The sequence below is a fragment of the Amphibalanus amphitrite genome, unplaced genomic scaffold, assembly GCF_019059575.1.
Source record: "Amphibalanus amphitrite isolate SeventyFive unplaced genomic scaffold, NRLGWU_Aamphi_draft 000832F_arrow, whole genome shotgun sequence".
In the NCBI taxonomy this organism is placed as follows: Eukaryota; Metazoa; Arthropoda; class Thecostraca; order Balanomorpha; family Balanidae; genus Amphibalanus; species Amphibalanus amphitrite.
Genome location: NW_024882326.1, coordinates 267,424 through 295,334, shown reverse-complemented (window position 1 = coordinate 295,334; position 27,911 = coordinate 267,424). Strand labels below are relative to the sequence as shown.

At 51.2% G+C, this 27,911-nt stretch overlaps 1 protein-coding gene across 1 annotated transcript; it reads right to left on the bottom strand.

Moving 5' to 3' along the window:
* Positions 1-126: 126 nt before the first annotated feature.
* LOC122366797 (zinc finger protein Gfi-1b-like) lies at positions 127-22,313 on the bottom strand. Its single transcript, XM_043339387.1, has 5 exons — positions 22,078-22,313; positions 4,559-4,792; positions 3,888-4,372; positions 3,531-3,681; positions 127-1,895 (listed from the first exon to the last, which is right to left on the bottom strand). Exons 1-5 carry the CDS (start codon positions 22,187-22,189, stop codon positions 1,657-1,659), a joined length of 1,221 nt encoding a protein of 406 aa, XP_043195322.1. The 5' UTR covers positions 22,190-22,313; the 3' UTR covers positions 127-1,656.
* Positions 22,314-27,911: the final 5,598 nt, after the last annotated feature.

The following is a 27,911-nucleotide window of genomic DNA, read 5'->3' as shown; positions in this document are numbered from 1 at the left end:
AAAACCACACGGGAATACTTTCTGCCAGTCACCCGTCTTTGTCAGCTTCTTCACTTCTTCGGCTGCGATTTTTTTTCGCAATCAGCCCTTCGTGTACCCAAAAGAACACGATAAAACACCGAGTGCCTCATATGATAACAGCAATTTATTTAAGGACGCGAGTAACATGCAACGAACGCCACCGCAGTGCTGCCTGGTCACACGGTCTGGTGGCATCACAGCTCGCTCGGCGGGGGCGCCGGAGGGCGCCGGCGCCCCGCAGAGCCGGCGCCCGTCAACAAAGTCCACATCCGTACACACACGGCGCCCCGCCAGCGCCCAAACACCGATAATATGCGGCTAAAATCTGATAATGGCTCTAACTAGAGTCGCTGGATGGCGCTGAAAAAGGCACGAAGAGTGTACGAGTTACCAGTTTCGTGTGCAAGTTTGTACAGTGCTTGAAATCCCCTTTAACGCGCACCAGAGGAATACAGTAGTAGTAGTAAAAGTACCTATCATGAAATTTGTGCACTTGAAACGCTGGCAAGATAACAAGATCTGAACTCCTGAACCAGAAGACAAAGATGCGATCCTGGCTATATGACATAGCGTTGCCCCACGAACATCGTTTCAGTAAACGACTGAACAATTTCAGCGAGATTAGCTCTCTCTTATCTGTCCGAACATTCGAATAAACTGCACTGCACTGCTGCAACAGTCAGCATGTTAAAAGTGCCGCTGAGTCTGATCAAGTATCAAAACTAAAAGTGCCTTTACAGAAAAGATAAAACAAAAAGATAAAACACAAATTGCGTACAGTCGGACCGGAATGTTTCCCCGGACAACAGCTATTTGCGAACGTCAATGCATCCCTGTATGCATTCTAGTTAAAACAGTTCTAACAATACACAGAATTGTCCGACGGTTACACAATCACACCCATGAGCTCTACTTCCCAAACAAGTCATGCCAACGCAAGATACGAGCACTTAGCTCCAAAATCACCTGAAAGCCGCACATTTATCCGATTTTTGAATCACAAGCGTTCCAGTCACTCTTCCCCTATAACTTTTTATATACAAGCTGACTAGAAAGCTCAATAATTGGCCGTGCGCTCCCGTCCATTTAGCTCAATGGTGGCCGTTGGCTCGAATCATTAGTCCGTGCGATGCCGTCTATCACTCCCCCCGCACGCACCGTCCCCGCTCGGCCGGCCGGGGGCGGCCGTTTTGTGTCCGACTGCCGTTTGCTGGTGCCGTGTCAAACGGACCCTCGCAGCCGCTCATCGACGCTGATACAGACGCAATGAATTCGTTAAATGTTTGAACAACTCTGTGTGCACACTACGGACAACAATGTCACCTCCGCTACCGGCCGGCGCCGCCGAAATCAATGGAAAACGCCGCCTAAGTGCTTTGTTTGAGCGCGGCACTCTGAAGAGGGCGCCGCTATTCAGCGAGACGGTCGAAGATTTTTAATTTGTTGACGTAAGTAATGGTCATACGGGCTGCTTTGAAGTCGACGTCGCCGGCTCAAATGCGGTCCATTTGGCGGAGATTCGGGTTACATCGGTCAGTGAGAACAATCAATAGCTGCTGAGCTGCCGCAGCGTCACGCCGGTCCGCTGCTCAGGGGCGCTCAGACTGCCGGCGGCAACGGCGGCGGCCCGGCCCGTCAGTCCGCGGCCGGCAGGGCGGCCGGCGCCGGCGGCGCCGGCGGCGGCGGCGGCACGTGCGCCAGGTCCGGATGCTGGCTCTCCCGGTGACGGCGCAGATCCACCTTCCGCTGGAACGCCTTCTCGCAGAGGCCGCACGCGAACGGCTTGTATCCGGTGTGTTTCCGCATGTGTGTGATCAGGTTGGAAGATTGCGAGAACGCCTTGCCACAGACCGAGCATTTGTGCGGCTTTTCACCTGAAAACGGGAGAAAGTTCATGGTCAGAAAGGGGCTGCATAGGGTCAGACAGGGCTCGGAAAGCTTTGGACACTAGGCAGGGGACATGACAGGATACGACAGAGCTATACAACAGGGGTATGACAGAGGTCAGGCAAGAGCCTGAAACCAGACCAACTGAACGCAATAGTGCCTCACAAAACATGGACAGGTCAAATTGAATGACTCAGCTGAATGCCGACGCTGCAGAATCATTGCTTTTAACCGGGAAGAATGGCTCTTGGTGTTTGAACACTGTCACAGAGTGCACAGAGCCCATCCAATCCAAGATCGATCCCGGCGCGGCACGACGCGCCATTGTCCGGCCCGAAGTGGGCCGCCTCGCGCCGGGACATCGGGCCTTTATGGAGTTCAAATACCGTGAATTATTAAAGCAATGGCGCTCATGATTGAAGTGGTTCGAAACATTTTCAAACGATGTTTGCTTTGGCACCAAGGGCTACGACCAAAAATTATATATGCGCTGGTTTGCTCAATTAGTTTATACCATATCTCATCCACGGCAATGCAAAATGATTTAGTGTAAGGATACAGGCTATACCCGGAATGCGTTCCACAAAGAAATATGACACCACCCAATTCTGCTCTCGCTGACTTCTTGGCCGCACTAAGCGCCGTCTTATGTGTGCTTACTGGCAGTAGCTGACGATCGGCAGCACTGTATCAGTCTCTTATTCCCGGCCTGGCCACATGGCTATCCAGCATCCATAGCGCCTTGGCGCTCATCGATCGTACAGGCGTTGCATCTCATACACAGCCTGCAGCACCCGTCCAGCCGGGCGGGCAGTGCTCGGTCACACCCCGCCTCCATACATCAGCTCAGCCGTCAGCCGCCGCCGCGTCTGGTTCCTCTCAGCCGCCCCCGCCCCCGCCCCCGCCCCGGCCGGCCGCCCGGCCCGATATCAGATTAATATTCAAACGAACGTTGGCCCGAGGGGCCGCGTGATTTGTGAGCCCCGATGCTGGAGCGGCGGCGATGGGACCCGGCTCTCTATACGCTGGTGGCACGCGTCATTGCGCCTGGTCGGCTGGCGAGCGGCCGGTCCATCGCCCAGCTGATCAGCCATCAGTGAGCGCTGATCTCTGTCCAGATCGGCGGCCATCTGGCTGTCCGGAGCGGGCCATTATCAGCGCACAGAGCAGACGCACGCGTATCACCCCCAGTCACAATGACGGCCCTGATTTCATGCCCGAAGGCAATCACTCGTGAACCGGAGAGCGACTCATGATAAAACCAATTTGGACGCGGGGTGCGGCCGCCTCCTCGTCGATAACTTTTATGGAGAGGGGACGCCACCCTTGGGAATATACATAAATCAACGACAAATTGATTCCATATTGTAGATTGGAAGGCATGGGAAAGTTCAAGAGTGATGATCTGTTTTATTTAAAGGGAGCAATTTGGAGCGGCTTATGTGTAACCGTAACATCATAATGCTTCGGTGAATCGAGGCAGTTGGCGGTGATATACAGGGCCGCTGATCAGCCGTGGCAACATGACACTGAGGAGGGCGGCATAATCGTGGGTTTATGGCCACTCAATCGTGCAATTTTCTTGGTCGGCGATTTGGCCGATTTTCCGCTTCAGGACTCACCGGTGTGGATGTAGGTGTGCTTCTTCATGTCCGACTTCTGGTGGAAGCGCTTGTTGCAGTACGGACATGGGTAGGGCCGGGTGTCCGAGTGGATTAGAAGATGTGTTGACAGCGTCGAGGAACGCTTGAACGTCTTCTTACACTCCTTGCACTGCAAATAAAACAGGAGGGGTGTATTTAGTGTATTGAGCCGATAAACACATATATAACGTGAATAACTGCAACTCACCTATTACAGCAAACGTGGGAAAGGAATTAAACATCTTTGTCATCAGTTACAACCATTTGCCACCAAAAATTGCAGATCCATCCCCCCCCCCCCCTCATTTATCCATGAGCCTGTTCCGGAGTGCTTACCTCAAACGACCTCTCGTGCGCTGTTTTGGTGTTGGTCTGACCTCCCGGCACGGAGCGCGGCGAGAGGGTGGCCGCACAACGCTTCACGTGCGCCTCCAGCGCGGCAGGCGAGCCCAATGCCCTCTTGCAGGCGGGGCAGCTGATGTGCTGGCCTTCCATGGCGGGCAGCCGGCTGGGCGGCACGGGCCGGCCCAGGTGGCGGGCGGCGGCGGCGGCGGCGGCGGCAGCCGTCCAGCCGGGCAACACCAGCCGGTAGGGCGGGTAGGAGGCCGCCAGCGGCGCCGCCGCCGGAGGGCTGGCCGGCTCGCTGGCCGGCGGCGGGCTCAGCTCGGACGAGCAGCGCCGCCGCTCGGCCTCCTGCTCCACAGCCGCCGCCGGCGACCAGATGGCCCGCCGCGCCGAGCTGGTCGACAGGTTCAGCGGCGCGTCGGCCGGCTCCTCCTCGGCCGAGGACGGCGAGCCCGTCCACGTCGGCGTCCGCGGCTCTGCAGAGAACGAGCCGTGCGCAGCCGTCAGTACATATAGTGCTTTCGGGCTGTACTAAGTGAAACATAGAGGGCATTCATGTGATCATCAGAGGAATTTAAGCATGCATTCAACCCTTCAATTGTATCACGATAAGTATACCCAAATGCTCAGATAGGAAGAAGGTCCTCCATTTTCGGGCTCACCGTTGTTGGCCGGGCTGGTCATCTCGCGTCTGGCCAGCGAGCCCCAGAGGCGGACGGCCTCCAACTGCCTGGCCATCTCCGAGTAGGGCGCCGAGGGCGGCAGCAGCGGCGCCTTGGCGTCAGACGAGTACCAGCGCTGGTAGTGCGGGTAGGCGTGCAGCAGGCAGCCCGGGTACAGCATCGTCAGCGGCAGCAGCGGCGGCAGCGTCTGCCCATACGACGGGCTGCTCGGATCTGCCGGAGGAGGGGCGCGCGAGCCGTGAGACTGGGTGCTGGGGAGGCCGCGAGGAGGCGGTGAGGCTCTAGTCTGCACGACTCTGTCCAGGAAAAGTGATTATACCAGTCATTTCGAATATCTTGCTTGAAGCATGTTTAGGTAATGCACACATAAACACACAAAAAGCAAGAAGCTATCCGTCAGTATGGCTCTGCGCACCTCAGCATGGGTACATGAGCTTCACGTCCCTCCTGTCATGTCGGCTGTCAGGATTGTATAGTTACACTCTGAAATGATAATGAGAGACGACGTGTGGATGGGCTGGGCTTGGCAGCGCATTGATGAGTTTGAATAATCAATTACCGTCGACAAACGAGGGCCTTGTACCGCACTGATTACACTCATGTAAACCACTGATGACACATGGTCGACTCAGGTGTTCACTGTATTTCTACAGACCCATCAGCCGTGTATGAAGTACGCGGCAGATAAGATCACGTCGCCGCTGATCGTAATTATACGGCATTGCCGGCTAATAGCCGCGGAGCCGGTGAGGCCCGTTTACACCGGCACACAAGAACAAATCACACCGGGGGCGATGGATTCCGTGTGTGTGTTCAGATAGGGCGTTCGATTTAGCCGAGTATCGACTGTGGCGGGTGCGTGCGGCTGCCAATGTAACGCTCCGTCACGAAATGTGACGCACCGTGTCTCTGGAGACCGGTGGCCGCCAATCTCGCTATCCGGCCGGACAGAAATCACGATATACCATTTCAGGCTCGCTGAATAGTGAATCATCGATGATCCTGCCGGCGAGTTTTGCACCAGCTGGTCGTTACGGTTCTGCAACTGCGTGAAAACTCATACGGCCGGCGGTGCCCGTCAGCACCGAGGTTAGAGCCGAGGATGGTTTCCGGGGCGAGCTGTTGGTCCCCATAATAGCCCGGTTCGGCTCAGCCAGGTGCGCCTCACGCCTGCACCGAGCAACACCAACTGGTCGGCTCGCACACATGTGCGATTTCAAAAACGGGCGCGCGTTGAGTCAGTGCAGCACGAGCGGCCGTTTTTGGCGGCCCCGCCTCTATCATAGCGCATCCCGTGCGAGCAGAGCGACCGCATCACCTGTGCCGCACTGAAATATTAACATCCCGCCGAGTTTTAATGGCAGAGCGGGGCTGTAAAAACAGCGGTCATCCTCGGCCGACCAATCGCCAGTGATCCATCACCATTACGGGACGCTCGTGATGAGTCCAATAATCGGGCGCGCGCGCAGTCGTCACGGCGGCCGCGTCACGGGCCGTGACGCTCCGCCCGACCGTCACACCTGTCACGGCGCGGGGGAGGGGGCTGGGGGACGGGCAGCTGCCGACTCAGAGGGACCGCCCGACTGACCGCACAGAGAGCTAACCTCTGCCACTCTGTCCGCTCCCGGCAGCTGCCTCAGTGCTCCCGGTACCCTCCGTCCGCCCCCCCCCCCCCGACCTCTAGCGCCCCTACCTGCCCCCCCCCCCACTACACGTTTCCCGGCGCTACAAACACTAGACCGCCACCAATGTCCCCTGAACGGCGCCTGTTTAGCCAGTGACCCTCACAATTCAAAAGTGTCCACTCAATCCTGACATCTGCTTGATTTCGCTCCTCGTAAAGTTCAATTGGATATGAAATCATAATTGTGTTTGGGGCAGCATCGATGGGGACTGGCCGAGCCCTCAGCCCGGCCAGGACGGGTGATGAGAGCATGCGGTACCGTACGGCACGGTACGGTAAATGCGAACTGAATGGGTCGAAACATGCGGTACGTACTTACCGATACCGGTAAGTACAGCCCACCGCTAAAGTAATGTAGGGTTTTACCAATCTCAACGGTTGGCTTTGACTGGCGATTGTTTAATGCGGAGTGATCGAAAAGAAGATGTCAATAGCTGAAGTTGCAGCTGCAAGGGTGACGATACATGTAAGCTACATTCAAAGTTTCATTGTAGTCTGGCTAATCGTTCCTAAGCTTCAGAAGCAGAACATACCCATGACTGAAACCACACATTACTTCTGCTGTGGACTGTACGTATGTTACGCTGCAGCACGGTAAGCACGACGGCTTAGAGACGGCAGAAGCCCACACAGCTGTTTTGTGAGCGTCACTGAGCTGACGAGTCTCGGTTGATGCGCACCAGACTGCACAGACTGCAAGGAGTGCACATGACTCTGCTGAACACCTGACATATCAGATCACTGTCGATCGTATGTAGATACACAGAAACGACGATCGGTCACGGACTGACGCGCGTCTTTTTGTGGCCTTTTGGACACTCAGACACTTGTGCTTGGTGTATGCGTCATAACTACGATGTTTCAGATTTGTGGCCGCATTTGTACGAATGTTTCAGAAAACGGCGATAGGTCCTAAGTTGTATCAACGTTACTGCAGTCAGAAAATTTACTTATCATCTGTCGCCCTGTTATTAATTCAGACAATTTCCTCGCTCGGTTAGTTCATCAACCGACATCCTGATGAAAACACGCTGTGACAGAGGCTCTACCAAACTACTAAAAACACACGATGTCCCATACGCTGTCTAGTGTCTCCCGCCTGGTGTACCCGCTCCCGGCATACTGAGCCCTTTCGCCCCCTCCTTTCGCCCCTGGGGCATTCCACGATAGATCGTACCAGGCCCGTCACCCTCATCTCTCAGATTTTAATGAAAATCCGTCCTAGGGGTAATCATAGGCCCCAAAGACGCCTGGCAAAATATCAGACTTCTCAGATCAAAACTTTTTGAGTTATATTGCATTACATTGTTCTAACTTCGGTTTGTAACGGTGAGTTTGATGGCCTATAACTCAAGAACGGGTTAAGCTACCAACAAACAGTAAACAACACTAAGCTTGCGATGAATAAAAAATTAATATTACCATTTAAAAATTCCAAAGAAACATTTTCATTGTTGAGCAAAAACCTTAATCTTTTTTCATTCGCCTCTAATGACCTTTGGGACCAAAATTTTTCAAATTTTTATTTTTTCAAAATAAACTTCATGTCATTGCAAATCGACATGCAAAAAATTAGAAAGGTGTTCTTTCTATAAAATCCTCATTTTCCCGCAAACAAAATGGGCTTCGGAGGGGTTGATACGACCCCAGCACGCCGTTTCGCTTCTAATAGAGCTAGAGCCTCGCGGAAAAAACGGGCGTGTGTGCCGCAACAAGTCGCAGCGATTGGTACCCGATTTTAAGGTCTCAATTTAACCGGTAGCGTCTGAGGTCAGGTCAAGTGACTGAAGTTACGGGTTCGGTTTTTAGTAAATAACTTTGCAAAAAATGGCCGCAGAGCCGCGATTTTGGCATCATTGTGTTTGCCTAGCTCAGGTGCATCGAATGGTATACTTTTTGCTAGGGTGAGGTCAACTTAAGTAGTTGACCTTGGATCAAGGTCAGATCAGAGCCCCTCAGGTCACGAAGCTGGACAAAGGGTATCATATGGCATATCATTCGATTCGGAAGGTCTTCCCAAGTCCATTGGTGGCTTTCCCGACTCTCTAGCTCCATTTGATCGGGAGTTATTGACGAAAAACTCGTACGACCCTAGTGACGTCATAAATGACGTCACGCAAGGTTACCAATGCCAAAAAAGCATTGGACTTTGCTAGAAGTGCATGAAATCACGATACCATGTACGTGGGATAGATTTAGCTCATTCCCGGCGCCAAAATAACAGTTTTTGTATTTCCCCATTGACTTATAACAGTGATGTCACGTGACCGACCTGACCGAACGTAACCTTAAAAATTCCCAGATATACAAGTTGTGAGACCCCATGTATGCGTCCTGTAACTTTCATCTCGGACAGCTATGGTCGTTGGCGTCCAAAACAATGTCAGAACCAAACAGCCTTTTTCACCCTTGCGCTTATAGGAAAGAGGGTTGGATGAACCCTCTTTTCACTTTTTTTACAGATGACTCAGACTTCAATTAAAATTTCAGTAACCCGTGATGTCACTAGGCAGCTTTACCACGCCATTTGTAAGCTCTCCTCCCGAAATCACTATTTGAAACCGTTATCGTGACGTAAAATAAATACATTTATAGAAAGAACACCTTCCTAATTTTTTGCATATTTGTTAACAATGAGCCAAATATTTTTTTAAAGAAATAAAAATTCAAAAAAAATTGGTCCCAAAGTCCAAAAAATACAAATGAAAGAAAACTCGATATGTCATATATAAAAAATAGCGTATTTTTCGAAATTTCAAAAATACATATTAATCTCTGTTTCATTGCAAGTTTAATGTTATATAACATTTGGCATTTGAATAATCCGTCTTAGAGTTACAGCCCGCCAAACTTAGCGCTGCAAAGCAAGATCCAAAAAATGTTATACACCATAACTCAAAAAAATACTTATCTCATAAGCCTGAAATTGTTACAGGTGGATTCAGAGCCCCTGATTACCCCTGAGACCAATTCTCGTCAAATTCCGAGAGATGAGGGTGTCAAATTGGAAAAAAGTGGTACGATCTATCGTAGAATGCCCCCCCTGTCCTTTTCCCTGCAGGCTGCAGCACCCCCGTGCCGGGCACGCGCCGCGGGTCGATCTAGCGCGGTATGTGAGTGAGTGAGTGTGAGAGTGTGAGAGTGCCGCCGGTGGAATCCGTCCAGGTGTGCAGCGTTTGTTAGCGGCGGAGTCACGTGCCACTTGCCACCGCTGTGAATGCGTGGAATGACAAAGATTAGGATGGTATGTAGCATGTGATTTGTTATCTCTCCCCAGTACGGTGAAAGGATCGATAGGTGGGGCAGACCTGGAGTATGGTTGGTATTGGCCTGGACAACACTTAGACGTGCCGCGTTCCCCGGCTAGCTCGGATTAGGGTCACACTATTGCAACAGCAGAGTTGCGGCGCCGTTAATTAAATTATCCCAACCAGAATTTAATCAACACGTACTGCTACAGTCCCGCTGCTGTCAGCTCAGTGCATATTTACGCTCACGCTACCACCATTTGCGCCGCCATGAATCATTTGGGATGTCCCCTTGGGCAAGTGTTTCTGCATGCCTAAGCCTTCATAAATGCGCTCAAGATTTCTTAATTGTCTACGTACCGTTATCGCACTCATCCGCTAGCAGTACCAACGAAAGCACCGGCGGAAGAGTCGGGTTGGGGGGGGGGGGCGTCCCAGCCAGACATCTCTATTCTCCGCCCAGATATCTGTCGCCAACCGTGTTAGGCCAGCCTCAATTATTCATGAGAATCGTTACGGTGGACCATCGTCCGCCGCCGCCACGGCCGGGCGGCACGGCCCGGGCGTCTCTGCACCGCGCGCTGCCGCCGCCGCCACCGCCGCGGCCGGGCGGCACGGGCGTCTCTGCACCGCGCGCTGCCGCCGCCGCCACCGCCGCCGCCCGGTGGGTAGCCGCAGGTGATGCCGCCCGGGGCCGCTGCCGCCGGCCAGATGACACGACCAACAAGGGCTGCCGGCCGGCCGCTCGGTGGCCAAACTGGCCCTTATGGCTACCCATGGCTACCGGCGACGCGCTAGGCAGTTCCGCTCGGCTTGGCGGCGCGTCCACCGCCGCGCCGCGGGTGTAATAGCTCGCGTAATGAGACAGCTTGCGAGCGCGGGCCGCGCGCGTGCGGGCCCGAGGGCCGCCGCAGCCGTCGCCGGCGCGCCGCTGACACGCAGAGCGGACACAGACAGACACACGCAGCGGCGGCGGCGGCGGCGGCGGCGGCGGCGGCGGCGGCGGCGGCGGCGGCGGCGGCGGCGGCGTGCCTCCTTGGCCCCGGGGAGATTGGCCGGATGAAGCAATTCGGAATAACAGGCGGCCGGCCGCAGCGCCGCCAGCAAACAATTCCGGACGACTTCCGCACGTCGCACAAAGGGAATTCGCTCCAAGTGGAAAGGCGACGCCGGCGAGCGCAGCTGCCCAGCTCTCAGAGTTCGAGTGCTAACTGGCCGAGCGGAACAGCCGCCGAAAAGTTAGGGGTGGAAGGGATGTTGCGCAAATCTTATCCGGATTCGAAGGAGTAGGTAGAAGTGGGATGGTCACGATCTATCATGTGTGGTCATGAAAGAAAATAAATGGGGAACACCAGAAGATAAAATGTACGTGCCTGATCTCTAACGTCTTAGCCATAAACACTTATCGATTCAGTGACTACTAAAAATTGGGCCAATGGAAGTTCGAACAAAACTTCACAGCCTACCGCATCAGACCAAACTGCCAATTAACCAAATTTCACCACCAATTAACCAGCGCATTTGCCTAAGCATCGACAGCTGCTCGGATTAGGAGCGCCGCTGTCGTGCCTGTCGATGGTGAAACCTATCGCCGCCCAGCCGGCAGGCAGCCGTTCCGATCACAACAGACTCCTCCCGGGCCGCCGAGCCACCCAGGGCGAGCGGCCGAGGTCCTCCCGGAGAGACAGGTGACTAGCGACGCGGCGGCGGCGGCGGCGCGCGTGCCCGCCGTGCGCCAGATTGCGGGCAGTCGCGCCGAGATTGGAGCCGGTTGCCAGGTGGCTGGCGGGACGGAGGAGGTCGGCTGAGGGGTCGGGGTGGTGCCCGGTCACTAGCAGGGGAGCGGCGGCACCAACGGCCGTCTCAGAGGACCGGTGGTGCACCGCGGCTGCGCGGTGAGGGGCGGGAGGTGAACCACAAACTGCTGGGGAGGAGCAGAGGGGCGGAGCCGGACGGACAAAACAAGAGCCAGTCGTTACGTATATTGTGGGCGACCAAAGCAAATTGGAAAATCTGTCTTGGTCCTCAGATTTATAAAGACTGATTATCATGTAGGCAAACAAGTTGCTGATATTATTTTCAAAAATATTTTGCGCTTTTAGTGGTTTAACTTAAGACAACTATTGTCCACAATTCACCTTATCACGACTAATGTTCTAACCACCGAGGACCATTGTGACATAAAGGGCAGCTGGGAGGTTATCAGAGGCGGGTCACGTCTCCAAGAGATGTCGATACAGGCGCGATCACCTGGCGTCTGAGCCAGTGACGGGTCACAGCGCGGGTCACTGAGGGCCATCACCTGGCGCTGCTGACCTCGACCCTGCCCCGGCCTCTGCTCCTCTCGCCGAGCCGAGGTGGCGAGATGAAGCCACCGAGCCCGATCTCGCGGTGATAGACCACGGCACGCGGTGATAGGGCGGGGACGGTAATCAGGCGGCCGGCCGGCACGTGCCGCGCTCAGCCGTGGATTGCGGACAGTCGGATATGATTCCCCGCGATCCTCGTTCGCTGGGAGGTTACAGATTATCAGATAGTTGTTATTCCAGTCTACCGAAGGTCTCCCAAGATAAGAATTCCAGTTATCTGATGTTTTACGCAGCTGGCCAGGGCTCCAGCAGCCCCGGCCGCCGCTGTGGCTCAAAATGTGGTGTGTAGTGCCGATATCCGCCCTGCCTAACCGCCGTCCTCGCTGCTGGAGCGAGCCTTGCGTCGAGGGATATCCGGACTCTTTCGCCGCGCCGCCACCGCCGCCGCCGCGCCGCCACCGCCGCCGCACAGGCCGGTAATTGGATTGACTTTATTGACTCGCTTTAAATGGAAGTGGGCGAGGTAATGCATATGCTTCGAACGGCAGCGGCGAAGGCAGCGACCACCATGTCAAAGTGATGAACGCCCACTCGGGACGGACCGTTTGCAAATTAGCCGGCAATTAATTTCAATGGGCCGCGGTGTCTTGTGCCGTATTCACGCTGTTAAAATACGGCGGTCGAAGGGTGTTGCCGGGCCGGAGGCTAGCTACCGATCCAGGTGTGATCGAAATCGGAGCCGACCGTTCTTTGTTCACCTGTAATTAGCGGGAGGTATGAAGGCAGCGCCTTATGAGACTGTCAAGAGGATATGATTGCCGACAGCTGCGAACAGCGGCCGCCTCTTATCGATGGACCCAGTTCTTGTTGCATGACGAATGATGCAGTTAAGCTGCTTCGCCCGGTGCTACATGATTGCTTGAACTATTTAAAACATTGATAGCATTATCTTCAGACAACAGACACCTGCCACGTGTCATACAAGACACACGAGCTGCAATGGGAAAGGAGTTGCGCTGCACACACGTTCGGGGCCCGCGCTGCGGCCCTCCCCTCGTCCCATTACGGTTCAATTTCGGGCGTGCCGGAGCATCTGGACCATCCCATACACGGGCCGAGCCGTCCCCTCGCCACGCGCTCACTCCCATTACAATAACGACGGCCGGCAGCGGGCCGGGAGGGGTTAATAGGCGGGGGGAGCCAACTGCTGCCCCTTCCACAACAGGTGTCGGCGCGTGCTCGGCCCGGGACGCGGCCGAGGGGACGGGGAGCGGTGCTGGAATCTGGGGAAACGACACCGGGGATGGGTGGGAAGGCTGGAAGTCAAAGGTACGTCGGGCGGGAAAGTGAAACACTCCGAGCTTTTGTCTAAATCACACGATCCGGAAAGGCGGTGAATTGAGTGGTGGGCTGTGCTCGGCCCTATCAATCCAGGCGAATGGCCAATGCAGTTATTGGCTTCTCTGACTGCAACCACCGCCTGAAACGCCGAAAACACCCATCACCGTCTCAGATTTGGACAGCGCGGTGCTGGACTGAGCGGTTCACCCATTGCCTTACACAGATACCCGCAGGAAACTGGCGCCCGTTCCGAGCCCTAACCACCGGCTGCCAGTGGCTGCGACGCCCCGCCGCCGGCAGCCACAGCGTCGCGGCCGATGCAGCAAATCACACTTTGCGGCCGGCCGCCGTCGCCGCCGATATGCGATAATGACTGCCGTCGGCGTCGGTCGTATGCACGTCGACCTGTTGCAGCGGGGCGCGGAGGCCGCAATTACGGCGACCGAGCGCCGTCGTCCCCAGGGCGCGATTGCCACCGATGACGTCATAAATTGTGACGCGGCTCCGGCGGCGGGCCATCCGCAAATCACCTCCGAGCGGCGGCCGGCCGTCATCGGCGCTGATGCGGCGTCGATACGGGGCCGATTTGCATACGGACGCGATGGCGTCGGCGGCGGCGCGGCGATGGTATCGGCCGGTGACACGTGAACGACGCATTCCCGGCTTTTGTCATGTGCCGATGCGGTGGGGAAATTAGACAGGAGGCCGCCTCGTTACCTGATTGTTGATGGAGGTGCATGCTAGTGGCGGTGGTTTACGGGTCGGCAATCAGCACACTGCAGCTAACGCGACGGCGCCCGCTACAGATTGGGCGCGTTGTAAAATATTTCAGGGAAGAATATTGTAATTATTGCAACAAGTAGGAGTTGCGGGGGATATAATTTACCAACCGAGAAAGAAAGTGATGTCAGTGTCACGCTCTCCAGCATTATTTATTCTACAGTTTAAGGCAAGTCATTTTGAGAAGGCTAAAAAATATTCATCAAATGATCATTCAACGACGCTGAGCTTTTTCTGACCTATCCACCAAGCAGGTGGGTGTAGTAGGTCGCGCATTCTCCCTTATCCCTGCCCTCCTCTCCTACACCCGCCCTTCACCGACCTCTGTCACTATAGCGGCGGAAATGGCGCAGAGGCGGCGGATCCGGCGGCGCCGCTGACTTTATTGCTGCGTGCAGCCGGCAAATGGTGATGCCGGTCACATCATCGGCTCGGCTCGGATGAGAGGCATGCGATCTCCGGACTATCACCGCCCCCCCCCCCCCATGCCCGAGGGGAGGAGGGGGCAGCGAGGGCTGCAGGGTATCAGCGAGACCGATGGCAGCGAGAATGTCCGAACGGAACATCATCCGTCAGCGCGGCGAGACAGCCAGGTTAATTTGATCGCGCCGTCGCTGGGAGGGATCACACCGTCCAGCGGCGCCCCCTCCCCCTTCCCCCCCCCCCCCCCGGGCGGCGCCGACAGCCCCCTGACGGCTCGGATGAGACGCCGGCGACGACCCCAAACGATGATTGGTGACGGCGCCGACGAATGGGGTGTGGGTGCGCCGCAACGAGCTCGGCGCTTCAGAGGTATAAAAAGCTAACGGTGCTTGCATGCGGGCCGTCTATTTAAGGCAGTTGAGACCACTTGAGTGGGTGATTAGCCCTGATCGGATGAGTCAGCGGGGAGTGCCGCTGGCGGCTGGAGGAGTCAGCACAGCGGCTGCAGCAGGAGCCAGCCGGCGGCTGGAGGCTGGAGGACTTCTCCCGGCCAGGCCCAACTGGGCCCGATCAGCCGGGTCATAGCAAAAATTCAGCACAAAATAATCCCAATTAGGTTTACCGATATAGTCGAGGTGCTTCTTATACAGGAAGCCCGTCACATGAGTGTATGTAAGAGTATATCGGATAAATGTATCAAGCCCCTGATTAGTGATACGGCTTCTTACCGCGTAATGTAACCCTACCAGGCTGCCGTAAGTCTCGGAACATTAAACTGGAATCAAATATTAATGGATACTTGATACCGGTGCAATTTCATAATGACAAAACGCCGCCCCACAAAGCCGTGCCATCCAGCAATTAAATACATTTAGGCCGAGGAAGGGCTACCACCCGAGCTCATGCAACCTCCGTCACGAACAATCCGTGTTGAGCGCTGCATTGCAAATTCATAGTCAGCCGCGGTTCGTGCATCCCGAGCTGCCGTCGAGCTTTTCAGTGGATCTGGCCGAGACTGGCCGCCAAATCATGGGCGCTGCACCGAGCCGTCAGCAGCGCCCAGCTCTGGTGAGATTGGCAGGTGAACAGTTGTCGGACGCCACTGACTGAGCTCCCCCCCCCCCTCCCCCAGTCGCCACGTCGCCGACACGCGCCACGTGGCGCCGCTCGCGCCGCGTTTGTCGCCGATCACGCTCGCGCTGACGCCGTGTGATGGACAGGGTATTCAAATTGTCCTGCCCGACCCATGGCCCGAGGGGCGGTTTTTGGTGTGGGGCGGGTAAATAGGAGCCACTGAGCCGCAGCTGAAAGGTGGCTGGTCTGACGACTGCGGCAGCCCGGTGCGGAGGCTACACACTGCGGGCACCTACCTACGTGCTCTGCGCGAAATGTCAGCAGCGTGCGCGATTAACCTGTTCCTAGAACATGACATAAGCCACAAGCCAATCTATAAAACTTCAGATGACGGAGGCGATCGAATACGTCACGATATGACACATGTAGTAGCATCCCAGGTGACGAGCTTGCACTTCTAATATAATATAACTCATCAAAATACCGGCAGCCCATTAAGTCATCACGAGTGCCCAATAGCCACACTCTGCGCCTGGTGTACCTACCTACACACGCATTACTCGGCCGCTCTTTAGGCGAACGGAGCGGCCCAACTATCGGTTAGGTTTCCAACTTGGCTCCGGCCTATAGCAGGGGAGGTGTGTGCCCGATTCACGGGCATCCAGCGGGCACCCGCTCCGAGCCGATATACCGATCGTCGGTCGATCGACCATCCGTTCATTGTCGGCCGTCGCCCCGGGTCCGTCGGCCGCGACCGCACAGAGACTGTCATCCCCGCCCCGCCCCGGTCCCGTGGGCAAACACACACGACGCATGCAAATTATCGACGGGACCGGCGCAAGGGGTGTTGGGCCGTCGGGCCGTGTGCACTGTGCAGACGGAGCGTCAGCGATGTGTGCACAAATCGGGCCGCTCGCGCCGCAGCAGCACTCGCTGTTTACTCGGCGGCACGTGCATCTGTTGGTGTGTGTATGTGTGTATGCGGGGCATATGTGTGTCGCAGTACCCACAAAAATAGTGCTGGTAAATGCAGCATAAAGCTTCTGTAGAACTAATTTGAACTGTACGGATGCCGATCGCAATGTAGTAGGGATATGAGAAACCTTTACATTTTACCTTTTTATGAGGGAGGGAGCTGCACAAATGAAGATTTCGATGGCCGATGGGATAAAGCAAAACGTAACTTCCAAGCTGAGCCAATCAAAAATATTATTGATATATTTCGATTTGAGTCGTCTTCGGAATGTACATTTTCGGACTTGTCGGGGAGCAAACTCGAATCCTTTCAAAATAGTGCGCAACATTTTTGTGAGATCTTTAGATAACAAACTTTAACCACAGATCTCACAAAAATGCTGCTTTTTTGAAGAGATGTGAAGTTTCTCGTCGACTATCCCGAAAATGCACATTCCGAAGACGACGCAAGATGAAATTTACCAACAATATTTTGTTATTTCACTATTAGGTATAGGTATTCCTGTACATGAGCATAAAATCATTTTCTGCATCATATTTTTTTAATAAAGCTCAAGCGACTAGCGAGCCATAGCTCATCTCCAGCGGCTGCGCAGATCAAGTAATCAATTTTCATTCTTTTACCCTCTCTTACTAGGTATTTTACTATATCTTAGGACAACCTTATGCTCAACGATTGCGAAAGGTTCTAAAATTAATTACAATGGGAATATACATAGTTTGGACACTGCCCTTCCTCGCAGACATGTGCATGTATTTGAATGATGGATCTATAACCACAGTGGATCTCGAAGCAAGCTGCATGTTAGGATCTATGATCCCACCGGATCCCGCGTGAAAAAAAATATGGATCTATGATCTTATAGGATCTGACGACAGATCAAGGACACGGATTTACGCTCCGAGTGACGCCCACCATGCAGAACATTTGAAATGTTCCCAAGCGTTTCTATGTCAATAAGTGTCACGAAACTAACTATGAATTATTACGTGCAATCGCATAAATTACAAAAACAGAACTTTTGTGAGTTGCAGCAAGTGCATCTTTAGGACTGTTGTGCTATCAAAGAACAAGTGAGAACTGTCATCTCAGTGGATCTAAAGTACAAAAAGAAAGAAGAAAAGAAAATAGATGAGTTCGTATGATCCATTGGATCTGTTGATAAGTAAACAACTGGATCCATGATCCCGTCGGAGCCGAGATCAGGATCCGTGGGATCAGAATCCAGATCATTTCCTCGGATCCATGCACATGTTTGCTTCCACGGTTCAGAAATGCACTTTAAATCATTACGTCACAACAGCGTCAGAATGCGTCGATTACCGCCAAGTCCAAAAATCACAGCTTGGCAAATTTTTGCGCAAAACAGACAACTATCTTACAGCTTGATTTGTTCACAAGACACTGCTACCTTATTCATATAAATGTAACTCAACGTCTGCAGTTTACGCTTTAATTCATCCCTACCATTTTTTTTTTAAGTTTTGGCAATATCTAACGGCCTCGACATGGCCACCAATGGTCCCAAATAGTGCATGTCTCTATCAATATAACAATGGTCCCGTTTGGCCACCAATGGCGCATCACGCTTATGTCAGCTGCAATGACATCGTTACATGCTATAAATATATAGGCATAAGGAACGATTAGCTGCATTTGCTGAAAAAAAATCAATAAAACGGCTTAAATATCAATTAGGTAACGGTCCCTTATTATGAAAAAGAGGACAACCAAAACCATAACCTATACTACCAATTGATTTAACTCAGCTTTCATTGAAAGACGGCACTTTGCATAGGCATAGTTATTTTTGATAAACATGCCCATGGGCGGCGCCACCGGGGGGGACGGGGGGGACAGGTCCCCCGCTATCGAAAGTTAGGGGGGTACAGTACCCCCCTATCGGCGAGGGCCGTTCAATAGTTGATAATAATGCATTATAGAGCTATCCGTCGCATTTAATGCATCGTTGGTTAATCAAGGCAGGTTCTGAATAAAGATTGCTGTTGGGATGCATCGCAGGGGGTCCTGGCCATCTGCAAAAGGTGTGGAGCTGTGATGCCTGTAGTTATAAGGTGATTGGCAGGGCCTCGGGGATCGTGCCCCCTTTTTGGGGCGCCAGGCAGGGTTATTACTTATAACCTCCCCACCCCATTGCCAGACCCCATTGCCGATAAAACCAAGTTCACTGAAATTCCATAGATTTCCGTTACCATATGAAAATTTTCCATTCCTAATTAGTCAAATTCAAGCATGGCAGTTCTACCACAGGAACCATTTGAAATCTATGCCATTAACCCCAGCACTTGTGGGGAGAAGTGTTCGGATAGATCACAGGCAGGACCAAAAAAGCACGCAGTAGCCCAAGACCTTATAATTGGATATAGCATCGATTCCCTCTCGTCAAGGGGTTCGATAGCACTCGTTTTTTTTTTCTGCAAAACTAAGTTCGGTCGGCGGGTCTAATCGAGCCCCCCATCCCTCCCCTTCTTACGTCAGCGGCTGTGAAAATGCCATTACCAGCTGTTGAAACATGGCAGTTGCTTTTGCATGAGTGCACGAAAGGGTTTTAGGTTCGTGATACGTGAAAGGTTCTACATGAAAATTGAGATACACCAGCTTATCAAATTGTGCTCACTGTGGTGCGCTCGGATTTACCTTGACTATTATAGTCTTTGAATTCTGGGGTGAAACAGACCAGTCAAGAAACCTGTTCCATAAGGAGAGCCACTAATGCTAAAGAGATGTGGGATGAAGTTTCCAGAGACCTTCATTACCTCCCAAAGGGAGGTAATGAAGGTCTCTGGATTTTGCCGAGCTATCGTAACAGCGCCTGCTGTAGTTACGATTGGAGGGTGAATATGAGAACGATGCAGGTCGTGCCAGCTCGAGCATGACGAACACAATGGTGCCGACATCACAGCTCTACTGCCATTTTTGACGAAGTTAATCAACAAGCACCGGAATCCTACCCTGGGGCATTTCACCTGCAGAGGTCGCCGGACCTGAGACCCTTTCACTCAATTTTTTCAACGGTGCATGCGCTCGTTTTTCCCGCGAAGCTCTTGGCAAGTAAAATCCATCAGAAAGTGTGATCAAATAACGGCTGTCGGCTGGTGACCTTCCATGACCTAGCATGGCCTTTTGAGTGACCACCGATGACATGACCACTGACGGCTAGCCATTAGCTGCACCCTGCCCGTTACATATGGATCAGGTGGTGATGTCATGATTCTGAAATTATATTGCAGTTTTGGCGCACTTGTCAGAGCAGAAGACATTCCCACTTTTCCTCCACCATGACTATATGATGGTGAAGCCCTGAAGCTGACCAGACGTAAGATCGAAAATTTGAAAGTACGAAACGTAAGAATAGCTGGCACTGCTACTCATACCTAAGCAATTCGCAGCTTGTAGGAAACCAGCTTTGAGTTGGCAAGACTGCAAATTTTGATTTAGAGGCAAGGATGCTTGAAAAGGTGATCGATCTTAATTGTCCTAGGATAAGTTTGGAAACGGGATGCACCATTCGATGTGTTTTGGGCCTTGCCAAGTTTCGCGGCGTTACGTGCCTCGTTTTTTTTTTTGCATACACAATCAGTATCTACTTTTGGGATTTTCGATTTTCGGTCCCCGTCCCCCCCTATCGAAAACCCGTGGCGCCGCCCCTGAACATGCCAGCCGTCGGGCTCCCCTAATACCTACAGTAACGTCCACTTCAGATCATAAATACCTAATTCGCAAATTGCATATCTACATCCCTAGCATCGAATCATGATAACAAACGTTAACAAATGTCACGATGTTAAAAGTAAACGCTTATGGTTTATCCTTTTGGCACAGGCGTTCACACAACCTTGTTGAAATACTTAATATGCCCGTTTCATTACCTATTTACATCGTTCATAACGCATGCTTTAAAAATGTTACGGACACATTTACTACGTTTTCATGGCACAAGTTAAGCCGACTTTACAAAAAGCTTTTTCTCCATCATGTCATTTAGACATCATTTAAAATTGGAAATATAGGATTAGTTGCTAGCTAAAGCGATATATTCGTTCATTTTTGCATAAGATGAATGGTATCCGAGAAAAAAGGGCGTGAAATTTCTTTAAATCGATTAAGACGTGTCGTAGTGATTTTGTTACCTATTTATCGAAGCCTATAGATGGATATTAAAGACTTATTAGGGTTTAGGATGTCATATGGGGTACAATTTTGGATATATACTAAACAAGTTTATAGCTAATCCTTTCTTTAGAACAAATTAATGCTAGACAACCCAAACTGTTGTTTCATCCGTCAAATAAGTGCTTCGTAAGCATCTTTACATTGTCCAGCAACCAGCTTAGCAGGCTGCTCTGGCTGATCTTTCCACTAATAGTCACATTATCCGTGATTGCCTTGGTGAAAAAAAGTTGTGCTCTGGTAAGCTTCAAGTACGGTTGGATTCCAAAGCTAGCGATGATTTTGTCCTTAGGATTGCACAAGGCATAATTTATTCATTTTACGAGGTGACAGATGTTCTTAGGTAGGTAATGAAATAAGAGACAGCGAAGGCTAAGATACCTACTTCCTCTTGATATATATATATATATATATATATATATATATATATATATCGATATCACGATAAAACTAAAGTCACATTGTAAGCAGCAGCGAGCATATTGAAGAATTAGGTAAGACTACCCATCATGAATACCAAAATGGTCTAGAATATTCCTTTTACTTCACAATAATCGATTCAACTAATTACAGACTTGTAATGCATAGAACTTGTACTTCAGACTTGTAATGCATAGAAAGTATTCGCGGCTTCTTGAAGGTAACAATAAATACACATGTAGATGCGCACTTGCAGGTAGGTACCCACCATTTGTAGAAATAAGCAATAACTTTTGCATCTTGTTGAGAAAAGATCATAGTACTTACGTACCCAAAGTCGTCTAACTATGCCTGAAATGTTATGCGGCACAAAATGCAGGCACACCCTAATGCCTGCATGCATGCAGTCGGGAAAAGAACTCCCCTATAAAAGCGGCAATTCGAGTAGCAGATACATACACATAATGCGTCTTGACTTTGACAACTATTTCCTCCTCAATTTCAGGGTAGTTGGTTTTAAGTAGTGCACTACTAAGCTCCGCAAATACAGATGAAAGTAATCAACGGAAACTCGATCACCAAATGGGCATGTACTCACATTCAGTGTACCTACCAGGCTCGCTCCATCTTCTCCCGCGCACCAAAACAGACTCACCCTCTCATAACCGCTAGTCGCCACTGCCAGACACAGAACGCTCAGCGTTTTTCGCATTGTAAACGCACCCATGTCGTATAGGTCTCGCGGATTTTAGCGGTAGGTTTTGCACCTAGAAAATTTAGTGTACTTCAGGCTATATCTTCGTCATCTTAAGCTTTTAAGTGTTGAAGATGCGGTCGACGTGTTTGGTAACAAGCCGGCCATGATCGTGTAAAATGGCTTCATCGTAGATCGATTAGTTTCTGAGCCATAACCGGAAATGCAAAAGTGCAAAACCTACCGCTTAATCTCGAGAGAGCCGTACATGCGCGTGCGGCGAGATTCCAAGCCGGATTCAAGTTTATTCACGTCTCGGTTATCTGTCTGGACCGGAAGGGGGGCGGGGGCGGCTTACCTTTGATCGGGCTGGTGATGTGTGGCGCCACGGCCGTGAAGGCGCTGCTCCGCCTCCCGGCCTCGGAGGCCTGCAGCGGGTCGAGAGGTCGCCGGCTGGGCGGACTTGCCATGTCCCCTGTCTGGTGTGACCACCGAGCGGGCGCCCTCGGCAGTCGCCTCCCAGAGATACAACAGTCCGCTGTAAGTCCGCTCAATCTGGGCCGGCCCACCTTGCACCTCTAGCCAGCTTTGGCCAAGATTCGACTTTGCCGCCGCTTCAGAATCGACCTACACCAAATCGCGAGCCGGCCAGGGCTCGAGCGGCAATCAATGATTTCAGCCAATCGGCGGCCGGATTCGCCCGGATTGCCGTGATAGCTCGCGCGCTGATTGGTCGGCGCTCGGCCGAGGCCGTGACCGTCTTGCCCAATCACATTGCGCACGTGCTGCGGCTGGGGAGCGGGCGGGGGTGGGGGGAGCGGCCGGCGGCGGCCGGCTGGCACGCTCCGCGCCATGTGGCCAGCGCGGCGGCCGCTGCAGCGGCGGGGCACGCGCGCCGCGCGCGTGCCGTTTAAATCGCTAATGACCTGGCCGTCCTGGGCCCAGCGTCCGGCCCCGTTTAAATCCTCCCCATGGACAATCTGTTCCCTAGGTTTGAATCGGCGCGCCTGCAATCTGTCACTTCTTTAAAGTCCTCCGGAGAAAGATAAGTTTAAAGGTAGTGTGCCAGCTTTCTTGGACCGTATGGAGTTAATGGCCCAGATAAGGAGAACCGGATTTTTAGAACTTATCCATACCTTCAAAACTCATGGAAACGTCTTAAATTCTTCAAATTTTGAGTACCCCAGTGCGAAATTCGCCCCGACGGGTTGTCGGTCGTACCCCAACCACATTTCACACCACTATGAACAATAAATGCACATACTGAAATCGCTATTACCGATATGCTCATCCAATCAAGTTTCGATAAACCCGTTCATCATCATCTCCTGCGGTTTCGAACACGCCTGTTAGGTGGCTTCTGATGCTCGTCGAGGTCGGAATTTCCAAATACGCGTGGTGCGTCGGGCCGCGCGCTCTGACTTCGGCCAAGAAAAATGCGTCAGCTGATCATTGTCATTTCTGCCACTTGCGTGTGGTGAAATGGGGTCATAACTTATAAGACGGCTTTTTCATATCAATTATTTTACATAAAATCATATTTCAAACCATAAATAATGTTCGACAGCCAAATAAAAGAAACAATACCAATACGGGCTTACAGTTTAAGGCTCGACATTGTGTTGTCTACGATTAGACAGCTGATAACTCATTCCCGTACGTCGTATGGTCGTAACACAATAATGACCTTTGCTTATTGTCACAAGTGCGCCGCATTCGCGATTGTTGCCCGACGCCTGTTTGCAGGTGAGCCCACTACAGTTGTTATACATATCTAAAAACCAAAAAACTTTTAGGCGAAAAAGGCACTATTCCAGGCCCATTTTTGATTTTTTTTGCGATATTAGGCAAAAACAGAAGCTTCTTATCCTAGGAAAAATAAAATGGGAAATCTTTCAAAGGTGGCACACTACCTTTAAATGTCGGTGCGCTGCGCTGGGCTCGGGCGCTTTGCGTCTGCCTTCTGTGTAGTGGCGTCTCTGGCCGGTGGCCGACGGTCAGTGGGGACTGGGGAGGGCCCGAAATTGACTGCGTTTCGTTGGTCAAGCCAACACGTGGACGCTTTCACAGGGGGAATAATGGCTTAATTGAGATGAGGTTTAATTAGGGGGGGGGCACAGACAGAGGGGAACAAAGCTGGCGCTCACCAACAGCGGCCCGGTATTCAGTGGGCAACGGACGACAAGCAACGGTGGGCGGGACAGAACAGGCATGATCAGAAGGTATGGCGTCCAACTGAAACATGAATAGGAAGGGACTTACTGACTTCACATATGTGAAGATTATAATCTTTATAATCTTCATCATAATCTTCATAATCTTCATTTATAATCTTCATCTTCCAATTATAAAGAAAACATTTAGCATCAGCTATGATAATTATCATAGCTGATGCTGAAGAGTACTGTAGATTATAGGTGTTTCAGGCTTTCAGCAAAGGCAGTAAAGTAAAGTTACACTGCCGAATATTGGCCAAGATCCTGTCGCCGAATCACGCTGTGTAGGAAATCGGCGAACACTTCGCCGACAGAGTCCATATTGCAGAAAACGGGGGGGGCACCCCTAATCGTGCGCAGGTCGAATTTGGTCCATGATTCGTCGAGCATCGCGAATTAATGGCGAATCGTGGCGAATAGTCGGTGATACTTCGGCAGCAAGTTGACGCACGCAGGCCGCAGCGATATGTCACCGGTGATTCGGCGACTGTTTGGCGATCATATTCGTCAATCATAACTTCGGCGAGCGGCCACGAAATTTTCATTTTTTCATGAAACATTCGTGGCGGTCGTGCCGAACCGTAAACTTTGCGCGGTAGACACCGACTGGTCTGCGAAATGCCAAGACCGTGGAAGAAAGATCCCGAATCGATCCGCGACATATAAGATGACTTGCATAGGTATTCGTACACATTTGTGTACCAAAATTCGACAATGTAACAACTTAGGGCTTAAAGCTATCCATGATCCATGATAATCCATAAGCTATTCATCTACTGTGGACGTCAAACCGCGTGGGACGCGACTTTTTCGCAATAACTTTTGAATACGTTGCCTCTCAAGAACGAAACTTCGGCAATGGACATTTCAGACCCCGGCCTAATTTTTATTATTAAGGTTTTTTAATGTCAAATAAATATTTAGGGTACTTCCCGTTCACTCGTAATGCTAAGTAAAATATCAGCCCGGATGGCGGCTATCGTCAGGCTGCTCGCAAAGCCCCGCCTACTAACTACGAATTCCCTGCCATCTACCGTTCAGACACGACTGCCATCTGTCGGTCGATCCTCACTCAGAACCGGTTCTGCATGCTGTGTGCGTCGGGTCTCAGATGGGCGGACATCTCGAAACCGAGACTGTTCAGTATGGCCTTTTACCAGGTTTTTTAATCCAAGAAAAAAAAACGAGATTGTTCAGTATGGCCCTTTACCAAATTAACTATACGAATTATTGACTTAGCAGCAGGGATGCAGAGCCTTGAACATTTGAGTCAGCTCCAGCTCCGGCTCCGGCTCCGAGTAAAATGGCAATACGGCTCCGGCTCCGGCTCCCACTCAGGGCAAAATATGACGGCTCCGGCGGATCCGGCTCCCCTCCGGCTATGCGTACCGGTGCATTACGGAAACATTTAAGTTGGGGCATATTGGGGCTTGGCAGGATAACACGAAGTGTACTAACGTTCCTGGCGGTTTGATATCTACAAGAACCTGAAATTAAAATGTTTATTAAAAAATTAACTTGACTGTGTAAATATATTATATTATTATGTATCTCATTTACGTAATTACGTTGACAAACTTATTAAATAATCATTTACGTATTTTCTGTTATTCTTAAATCATCGTAATATTTGGCGTACGCGTATAGTCTTCCTATCTGGGTGACATTCTTAGCGAGTCGAAGAAAATATTTCATTGATAGAAGTGCGAACAGTCAACACTCGTCATTGCAAATACATTCTTGCAGCCCTTAGTGCAAGCATGAATAACGTACGCCATGCGGCTGGGTGTGTTGGCAGGAAGCACCGCGTACCAACCCCTACGGACCGCGACTGACCGGTCTCGGGTCAGGTAGCGCCTCAGGCAAGGGCCAGCCGAGGCGGAGCTTAGCTCCAACGTCACACTATGGCTCCGCCCCTTGTGGAGTAGCCTCTGCTCACCTAGAGAGTTTCAGGAGCAAAATTTAACATTACGAGTGAACGGGAAGTGCCCTAAATATTGATCGGACATTGAAAAACCTTAGTAATAAAAATTAGGCCGGGGTCTGAAACGTCCATTGCCGAAGTTTCGTTCTTGAAAGGCAACGCATTCAAAAGTTATTGCGAAAAAGTCGCGTCCCACGCGGTTTGACGTCCACAGTAGGTATATGACCAATGCCAGTTCCAGTTCAATCGCAGTATTTGGCTTTCGACTGATTGTTTGCCAAAATCGCGACACCATATGTTCATTGATTATAAAGAAGCCGAAAATCTGTTTTAAGAGGAGCCAGTGACCCATCCTCAGGGGTATAAGAAGGGGTCACGGGTGCAATTTTCCGATCCAGTGTGTCATTTTTATCTATAAAACGATGCTTGAGGATGTTTACTCTTATAATTCACTGAAATTTTTAAATTGATCGTTCAGTCGGTGTAGCTATGGCGAGCATTGGAACTATTTCTGAGATAAGGTCACTTGACGTTACCTGGTGACCTGACCTTGAACGGCCCGGGCCTGAGATTTTCACATGTGCAGAAAAGATGTGTGATAAGGTGTAGTAAAAACGGTGGCGCTGCACGCCGCCGTTTCTATTTCTTTTTTTTTAGATATCCGCGGAAACCTGAGGAGAGCGTAAAAACGCCACTCCAGCACGGAGTGGGCTAACATTCGAAATGGAATCGAGATAGTAGACTTGTTTTTGAATGGTAAAAATATACAAGGAGAAATTTCATTCCATCTGAAAGTGACCATTGCAAACTTCGCATCAAATGTTATTGCAGCAAAAGAATTTCCACAAAAATGTTAGTTTTAAGCACTTTTGCCCCTCTAGAGACTAAGTTGACCTTAGGCCAAATATAAGAAGATGATTGTTCAAAAGACCTATTGATTGAGCTTTCTCGCGGTGCTGGACCTCTATTTGTTCCTGAATTATGCGTAGATTTGTCAAAACGTGTTGAAGAAATAGGCCAAATTTGACCTATGAATGAGTGCTGACTCTTGGTGACTTGAGCTTTGACAATGTCTAAAAATTGATCGAAGCTTAACCTCTTCATGTCTTTTTGCGATCTTTCAAACGACGCTTTATAGTGCATGTCGCTGCATTTGGATCAAAAACATGCCCAGCAAACCCATTCCCACCCTAAAAGCCGGCGGTGCGGTTGGAGCTGAGCACTGGCTTGGCGTGAGTTACGTAAGCCTTTCTCTACTCTTCATTTAAATGTTACCAGTTACCACCGTCGTAGAAGGACCTTAACACAATGCTTTGAAGCAAATGATGGAACCTAACTTGTTGTCTGTGCTATTGATGCAAGCTAACATCGCGATACGCATATTTAACCCGCGCCCCGCTGGGCTATTCAGCCATACGCGCCCTGCTGGGGGGAGCAAATTCTGCCCCCCCCCCCCCGTCTAACTTCCGAACCGATGGTCGCAGAAAGACGGGGAAAACGGCAATCGAAAGCTCTCAACAAGGCGGATCTTATTAAGAGCTGATTTTTTTTTGCTTAAGTAGGTCAGAGGTCAGGTCAAGGTCAGGTCAAGGGCACAAAATGCAAGTTTCTACAGTATCAGCCTTGCACCGTAGTTGCCTAAGAATGGACTGAGACTGATTGCCTAAAACGTGTTCTCAGGCTACCAAGACAAGATTCGTTGCATACAATGTCATGCAAAGGTCAAGGTCAAGGTCAAGTCAGGTCACCAAATACGAAATATAGAAGAGGGGATGTGCGACACATGTTTCATGGGTTATTTTATTCATATAATTCAATGGGCACAATCGATTAGTGATATGGACCACATTTGGATGAATTGCAGGTTGAGGCCAGGTCAAGGTCAGGTCAAGTGAGGTCAATTTTTGAAATTAATTCTTAAGACCTAAAAAGGTGTCTATCCGATGCAGTTTTTCACGGCGAATCGAATTGTGCTATTTTGGTTTCCGCATGAGGTCTAGAATTTCCAAAAAAAAAAATGAAAATTTTGTGTGTTGTGACGTCATAAAAGTT

What these genes read in the sequence shown, in the direction of transcription:
- LOC122366797 (XM_043339387.1), bottom strand. Translation starts at nt 22,189, where the DNA reads ATGGCAAGTCCGCCCAGCCGGCGACCTCTCGACCCGCTGCAGGCCTCC. An exon ending in GACCAGCCCGGCCAACAACG is followed by an intron (nt 4,373 to 4,558) that starts GTGAGCCCGAAA and finishes CGTTCTCTGCAG; the next exon opens with AGCCGCGGACGCCGACGTGG. An exon ending in CGCACGAGAGGTCGTTTGAG is followed by an intron (nt 3,682 to 3,887) that starts GTAAGCACTCCG and finishes TTTTATTTGCAG; the next exon opens with TGCAAGGAGTGTAAGAAGAC.